This window comes from Lolium perenne, chromosome 5, assembly GCF_019359855.2.
Source record: "Lolium perenne isolate Kyuss_39 chromosome 5, Kyuss_2.0, whole genome shotgun sequence".
In the NCBI taxonomy this organism is placed as follows: Eukaryota; Viridiplantae; Streptophyta; class Magnoliopsida; order Poales; family Poaceae; genus Lolium; species Lolium perenne.
The window spans coordinates 266,422,849-266,431,376 of record NC_067248.2 but is presented as its reverse complement, the minus strand read 5'-3'; the positions used below and the strand labels follow the sequence as shown (position 1 = coordinate 266,431,376).

The window sequence follows — 8,528 nt, the reverse complement described above, 5'->3', positions numbered from 1 at the left end:
AGTATATGTTGCGCCGGTGATTCAGCTTCACCCGCGGATCGGGTTGTGCCCAGCTGGCCAATCCGGTGGATTTGAACATATGAAAAGTTATTCCTTTTGGTTAATGTGACGTCCTAGCACATGCTCTGTGCTAGTGATAAATCTGATAAAGCTTATTTGGGGGACAGAGATTTTTGGCTGCCCAGTGCTCCTGCTGTTTTTTTTAATAAACAATTACACTTATGTGTTTCAAAATAATAGAAAAAAAATCATAGTGTAGCCAATAAATATCTCATAAATGTGCAAAATTTCAATTTCAAATACAAATATTTTGGGCTACATAAAAATGACAAACGTGTAGATATGGGTATGCATATTTCAAATCTCCAAATTTCAACAGATTTTGTCTTTTTTGTGTAGCCTATAATATAAAAGAATTTACACGCTTGTAGGTTACTATGTCCAGATTTATTTTTAGATTTTTTTTGAAACAAATATAATTTTCCTTTTATTTAAACAGTAGGAGCACTCGTGCCCAAGAGCCAAAACACTTTTCGGGGAAAACGATATAATACAGTATAGACAGTAAACACAAATAGAAAACAACGAAAAAAGTTCCAAAAACATTAAAGATTATAAAAAGGAAAAATAGTTGATGACATTTTGCAGACGTCACCAAGAATACGAGAATCACCAAAAGTTTTGCCTTGTGTGCAGTGTTGGGCGAGTAACACTAGGAATGCATGGTCATGCGGAAGTACGTCCCTCGCTTTGTCTTGAGGCTGCAGCGCGCGCCTACATAAACTCCTCCACCAACAGCCTCGAGAAACCACACAGGGCAAGCAGAAGCTTAATTGCCATGGCCAACTCCACCAAGGTCGCGGTACTCCTTGTTTTACTGCAGGTGTCGTGTGCCGTTTCCAGGCCCCACATTTCTCCAGGGAAGTCGTTGCTCGTCAACACGCCGGCGGTGATGACGGTGAACGGCTTCCAGGAAGGAGAGGGAAGCGGGCCGGCGGCGTGCGACGGCCAGTACCACAGCGACGAAGAGTTCATCGTGTCCCTGTCCTCTGAGTGGTTCGACGGCGGGGCACGGTGCGGCAAGCTGATCCGCATCCAGGACTCTGCCAACCTTCACATCACTGCCAAGGTCGTGGACGAGTGTGGCGACTGCGACAACGAGGTGGGCGCGTCCGCACACATCTGGCGTAACTTCAATCTTGACCCCAGCGTCGGCGAGGCCAAGATCAGCTTCTCGGACGTCGTCGAATGAAACATGGTTTGCCGGCGTCTACTTTCCACCACGGCACCACGGAGTAGCTAGCTGAATAATAAAGTAACTAAATGCGTACATGCATGATGTATGCGGATAAAGTAACTAAATGAGTAGTACTTTTATTTGTGAATGCGTCAATAAATGACTGTAATCTTGTCCCCAACGCAATGTAAGATTGGCCTGTGTACTTTTCTCCTTGCAGTAATTCAGCCAAACTCACTTTTCGTTGAAAGATTGAAATAATGAATCGGTAACGAGAATCTATTGAAGATCATAACAGCATTTTCTCATGGAACGCCTGATAACGAGCTCGCTGGCAATCTCTCCGCCCCGCGCTCCCTGTCCTTCACCGATCCGCCGCTAGGCTCTGGAGTCTGGAGCCATCCCGGCCATCTCCTGGAGATGGCGCGGCGCGTTCGCCGAACTGAAGTATATGGCTCAATCACTGAATGTTACAACGCCGACTTACAGTACATATATAAACCAAAAGGTACCGATCGTGGAGGCTCATGCAGTGGCATGTGCAGATGCATGCAAGGCCATGATCTAAATATTCCTAAGGACTAGGATCGGCCGGTACACAACGTTACACTACAACGGTTACAGTATACAATTCAACACCCCCGTCAGTCTGAACATTGCTTGGCAAGATGTTGAGACTGGACCTGAAAACCGTATAGACTGAACTAGGCAGACCCTTGGGAAATACATCAGCGAACTGTGATGAACTTTGAATGTGATTACGTGAAGCGCCTTGACCTCACGAAGTGCGACCCGATCACGAACTAAGTGCAAGTCAATCTCCACATGCTTGGTGCGTTGATGTTGTACCGGATTTGAGGACAGGTACATGGCGCTGTGGTTCGACGAGGGCGGTGATGAAGCTTGGCTAGGAGTTGGCTCAACCAACAAGACTCCGCAATTTCTTAGTTTTCTTTTCCTTTTTCCGTGTGCATCCGTACTGCCATTAGGGTATTGCGTTGTTGCAGAGGCTGGGTGTAATTGGTACCTCTCGATATTAATATATTCCCTTTATAAAAAAACAAGAGTCTGCAACACAATTGGCAACAGCTTGGTATTCCGCTTCAGCGCTCGAACAAGGAAGATCGTGTTGGCGCTTGGAAGACCAGAAAACGAGATTGGAGCCAAGAAAAACACATAAACCCGAAGTAGACATCTGTGTGTCGGGGCATCCCACCCAATCAGCATGCAAATAGGCCATGAGATCAGTGGAGGAATTTTTGTAGAGCTGCAAACCAAAATGAGATGTACCCATGATATACCGTAAGCTGCGTTTGATGAGTTGGTAATGTGTGTCACGGGGCGAGTGCATAAAAAGACACACTTGCGGCACGGCGTAAGAAATGTCGGGGTGGGTGAGAGTGAGGTACTTGAGGGCGCCGACAATGCTACGATAGGGCGAAGGGTTTGCAAAAAGGGAACCATCAGATGAGGATAGTTTCTGTTTGTTTTCAATAGGTGTTTAGATGGGATTGCAATGAAGCATATTGGCTCTCTATCAAGAATCTCAAAGACATACTGTTGTTGGGAAAGTAAAAGGCCAGAAGTGTTGCGGTGAACATTGATGCCTATGAAGTGATGAATATCACCTAAAACGCTCATGGAAACTCATTGGCGAGGAATTTGTTTAAGCCCATAAAAGGATTTGTTAAGGTGACAAACATAATGAGGGGAAGAAGAATCCTCAAAACCAGAAAGTTGTTGGTAGTAAACCACCTCATCGATCAAGAGTACTGTGTAAAATGGTGTTCTTTGCATCCAATTGATGCATTGGCCAACAGAGGGATGTGGAGAGGCTGAGCACAACTCGAATTGTTGCCGCCTTGACAACCGGGCCGTGGCGTTCGGGGGAGGAACAACGGAGGGTGCCACTGGATGGGAGGTGCTGCGCCGTACGGCTTGTGATAGCCCATCCAGATGTTCTACTGATGTTGAGGGTGTTGTTGCTGCCAGCGGTCAATGTTGCTGGCCACGGCCACATCCGCCGCGTCCACCGCAGTTGCCGTCATTGTAGCCACCGTGGTAGCCCCAATACTGGTCGTCGTGGTTGCCCCCATTGTAGCCTCCGTTGTAGCCCCCATTGCGCCCGCCGCCATAGTGCCTGCCTCGGTAACCCTGATTCTGGCCACCACGGTCGCCGTTGCTACCAGAGGATCCGGAGCTGCAGTTGCCACAGTTTCCGGAGTTGTGGACGGCAATGGCCTGGCTGGCGGACTTTTTGGCCTTGCTGTTGAAATCGATCTCGGCGAGAAGGAGGCGAGACTGGGCGTCGGTGAAGGAGGGCAGCGGCAAGACTTTGATAAATAAAAATACTCATATGTTTCTTTGGGAAAAACAATGTATAATATACACAGTAAACACAATGAAATTACCATGAAAAAATATACAGAGAAGACCAGAATCCCCAACGGCTAAAACTCCTTTGCCTTGTCAGCAGGGTTGGGCGAGTAGCACGAGGGCGGCATGGTCATGCGTAAGTACGTCCCTCGCTTTGTCTTGAGGCTGCAGCGGCGCCTACATAAACTCCTCCACCAGCATCCACGAGAAACCACACACACACAGGGCAAGCAGGAGCTTAATCACCATGGCCAACTCCACCATTGTCGCGCTACTTTTCGGCATCGTTGTTTGTCTGCAGATGTCGTGCGCCGTTTCCAAGCTGCTCGTCAACGTCCAGGCGGTGATGACGCTAAACGGCTTCCAGCAAGGTGAGGGGGGCGGCGGGCCGGCGGCGTGCGACGGCCAGTATCACAGCGACGAAGAGTTCATCGTGTCCCTGTCCTCTGAGTGGTTCGACGGCGGGGCACGGTGCGGCAAGCTGATCAGTATCCAGGGCCCTTCCAACCTTCACATCCTTGCCACGGTGGTGGATGAGTGCCGTGACTGCGACAACGAGGTGGGCGCGTCCGCCCACATCTGGCGTAACTTCAATCTTGACCCCAGCGTCGGCGAGGTGAGCATCAGCTTCTCGGACATCTTCGAATGAAAACATGGTTGTGTGGTAGTGTGGTGTGGCGGCGTCGCTACTCTACTTTTATGTGTCCACCACGGCTGCACGCGCGTGGTCGCTTAATAAATAAAGTACTTCCATGTGATGTATACAGATAATAGAGTACTTATTTGAAACTTCAATCTAATTCCCATGTGAGCAACGCATACCTGGCAATGTAAGATTGTTTTGATTTTTGCCTTGCAGTTATTCTCCCAAATTCACTATTTTTCCTTGCCATCAAAACAAATAACGAATCAATAATGTTTGGTGGTGAAGTTTTTGAATTATATCGGCAGAGAAAATTAGATGGTTAAATAGAAAATACAAACAAGTTTAAAAATTCAGAGAAAAATGCTCAGAAATGCAAGCACCAAAAACGATAACCAAATGAGGCAAAAAATGGTAAGATATACATTGCGCCGAGTTGTTTGGATGTCTTTGATTTTAAGGATTGCATCCGCTAATAATCCACCTTCAGTATGTTGCATCCGCGACACCCTCCAGTATTAAGTTGCAAGCAACGGACTATCGCTTTAAGCAGTGTGTGTAAAGTAGCAATAAAACTACCCTTGAATACAACACCGCTGTTTTCTCCCTAGTAGCAACAGCACATCTACAACCGTAGAGAACAAGGTCACTTCCCATGGTTAACTAGAGGCATGAACCCACTACCGAGTATAAATACTCCCACCTGAAGTCGCTAGCATCTACTTGGTCAGAGCATCTACTATAAACGGAGAGCATGCAAGATCATAATAACATTATACATAATCTCAACCAAAGCAATCTCTCTTATAAATCGGATCCACATAAAACCAACATGTAGCAATTACAAATAGATGATCTTGATCATGTTAGGCAGCTCACAAGATCTATACATGAAGCACAACAAGGAGAGGACATCCATCTAGCTACTGCTATGGACGCATGGTTCCGTGGAGGACTACTCACGCATCACCTCGAATGAAGACATGGCAATGTAGAGGCCTCCGGCAGTGATTTCCCTCTCCGGCAAGGTGCCGGGATGGACTGCAGAACCCTCCCGAATTAGGGTTTCGGTTGATGGCGGCGTCGGAACTTTTCGTGGATGGAGGCTCTGGTCCCTGGGGTTTTCCCGATACGAGGAATAAATAGGCGGAAGGGCCGAACAAACGAGGCGACGAGGCGCCAGTACATGGGCCAGGCACGGCCAAGGGTGGGGTCGCGCCTGCCGTTTGTACTGCCACGTGGCAGCTCTCCTGCGCGTGTCCTTCTTGCTCCTTCTTCGTCCCGAAAAAATAAGACTCTAGGCTTTTATTCCGTCCAATTTCGAGAAACTTTCATGTACAACTTTTCTGAAACACAAAAACAGTAGAAAACAGGAACTGACACTGCGTTAATAGGTTAGTCCCAGAAAATGCTAAAAAGTGTGGAAAGATGCACATAAAACATATAAGAATTGTAACAAAACAAGCATGGAGCATCAAAAATTATAGATACATTTGGGACATATCAACATCCCCAAGCTTAACTCCTGCTCGTCCTCGAGTAGGTAAGTGATAACAAACAAATAATTTTTGAGGTGACATGCTGTCACACTACTTTGATCAATCTAAATGTAAAAGCAAACATAGCTACAATCATAGAATCCTAACATAAGCATGATAGATATAATCAAACAATGAAATTTAATAACCATGCTAAAACATGAATAGTAATCAAACAAAAGAAAATGTATAACATGCATGGAAAGTAAAGTGATTGTCAAGAGCATAGCATAGATACATAATAAAGTGGTACTCAGCTTGTCCCATAAATGGAAGTAAAACATAAATGCTTGGACACCTTTAAAAGATTATAAAGATGACTAGAAACAAAAAGTTTGAATAAGCAATACCATAATTATGAATCAATCAATAAAATCTTGGGACCACGCACATAAAACTAAGAATGACAACTATGCTCTCATAAGTGGTGCATAAACTAGAAGGTGGACACTCAACATAAAAGTAAAAGAAGGTCTCTCTTTGGTAAGATCACTCATGTGCTAGAGCTTTTTATTTAAACAACAAGACTATAAAATGCACTTTTGAGAGGTGGTTGTTCATGTCAACAAGTAGTAAAAAAAGCTATTGTCATCTTCCATACTAAGCAAGTTTGAGAGTGGTTCCGAAATATTTGGGCGAAGCCTCTTTTCATTTATACTACTTATAAAATTGTGACACTCCTCCCAACCTTTGCTTACACATACCATGGCTAACCGAATCCCCGGGTGCCGATCAAGCAATCACAAACCATGGAGGAGTGCACTTTTCTTATAATTTTCCTATTTTCTTCCCCTATTGGAAGTTGTGGTCAAACCAGCTCTTCTTTTTTATATAATTTTTTATGTGACAAGCAATATGAAGCTCGCGAGTCTTTGAGTTACTTAACTATTATGGAAGACGACAACCATAATTTTAATTTACTTCCTCATGAGCTAAAAACAATGTCACAAAACGAGAAACTGTTTGAATGTTTTAAAGGTAGCACACGAGCAAACTACTATGGAATGGCAATGAAATACCACATATAGGTAGATATGGTGGACACTTTGGCATATTTTGTTTTTGGTGGTTGGATGCATGAATAAAATACTCATACAAATGGAGGCTAGAAAAAGACCGAGTGCGACCAACTAAGAGAGCATAATGGCCATAATCATGGCCAGCGACAAAATATATTAATAAAAGCATCAAGTGATACATAAGTTGCAAACTAAATGATCATAGAGGCAAGAATTGACTGGAATGTAGTCATAACATGTTGCAAAACATGTGCCAAGTCGATCCAAATAAAAACATTCGCAGGAGAATATATACCATAATATTATGCTTTTCTATTGTATGCTAAAAACAATGCATGAAACCTTCAATGGCACACTAAACACTCAGTATTTGAGACTAATCATAATGAAAACATAATTAACAAGCTCATCATGAGAATAACATCTAGAAAGATATGCAAAAATAACTATGACAGAGTCTAAAAATACTTCCATTTGCATCACATACACATAAAACCTTTTTTCATGCTTCCAACTCCAACCAAATGAAACCAAACAACTCTCATATATGAAAAACAAGTAAATGTCCAGAGAGCTATTGAAACTCAAATAAATGTAAAAATGGAGCGTGTATCTCTCCAACGCAAAATGCATAACAGTGGAGCGTGTCTCACTCCAAAATAAACATGCAAAATAGCGGAGCGTGTCTCACTCCAAAGTAAATATGCAAATCGGTGGAGCGTGTCTCAATCCAAAGTAAACATGAATGATGGGATCCAAATTTATTGAAAGTAAACACACATCAAAAAGTAAAGACGCTCCAAGGATAACACATATCACATTAAGGAATAAAAATATATCGTTTTGAAAAATGACCTGGTGCTTTTTGTTGATGAAGAGGGGATGCCTTGGGCATCCCCAAGCTTTGACGTTTGTACTTCTTGGATATTTCTTGGGGGGTCCAGGGAACATCCCCAAGCTTGAGCTCTTATCCATGCTTCATCTTATTCCACCATTCTTCTCTCCCTGCACTTGAAAACTTCCTTCACACAAAACTCAGCACAATTGATTAGCAACATTAGCACAAATAAAAATATATCAAACCAGCAAGGATTCAGTAATGGCACATATCAAACACTCATTTTAACATATGATACCATAGCTACTTATTCCCAAAGCTCTTTTTCATAAAAGAACTAAAAAAGATAAAGCATAAGACGCAAATGCAAAACATGGCAGAAATCTGTCAAAAGAGATCAGCAGGAAGAGATCGAAATTTAAAAAATAGTTCTGTTGCTCAAATCGAAAAATGCTAAACTAACGAAAGTTAGCTAACATACTGGGGCATAAGCATAAAAATGTACAACTCAAAATAACGTTCTGGCGATTTTTAAGAATGTTTTTCGTGACCAGCATAAAATCCGTTTCAGAATTGCAAATACCCCAAACACTGCTTTCTTTCTATTAGAGACTACCATTGGCACAAAAACGAAATAAAAACGATAAGGAGAGGTTATTACAGTAGCAATAACTTTCAAGACTCAACAAAGCAAAAATAACAGAAATAAAACATGGGTTGTCTCCCGTAAGCGCTTTTCTTTAACGCCTTTGAGCTAGGCGCAGAAAGGGTGCAAATCAAGTATTGTCAAGAGGTGGCTCATCAACACCATAAGTTGTCCTATAAATAGAGTCATAAGGAGACTTCTTTATTTTTCTAGGGAATTCCATACCTCTTT

General features: G+C 43.3%; 2 protein-coding genes across 2 annotated transcripts; both read left to right on the top strand.

Annotated features, from left to right (window-relative positions):
- The first annotated feature begins 832 nt into the window (after positions 1 to 832).
- Positions 833 to 1,293, top strand: LOC127298430 (putative ripening-related protein 6). Its single transcript, XM_051328279.2, has one exon. It carries the CDS (start codon positions 839 to 841, stop codon positions 1,250 to 1,252), a length of 414 nt encoding a protein of 137 aa, XP_051184239.1. The 5' UTR covers positions 833 to 838; the 3' UTR covers positions 1,253 to 1,293.
- Positions 1,294 to 3,851: 2,558 nt separating this feature from the next.
- LOC127298429 (putative ripening-related protein 7) lies at positions 3,852 to 4,262 on the top strand. The gene has a single exon (XM_051328278.2). The coding sequence runs from the start codon at positions 3,861 to 3,863 to the stop codon at positions 4,260 to 4,262; it is 402 nt and encodes a 133-aa protein (XP_051184238.1). The 5' UTR covers positions 3,852 to 3,860.
- The last annotated feature ends 4,266 nt before the right edge of the window (positions 4,263 to 8,528 follow it).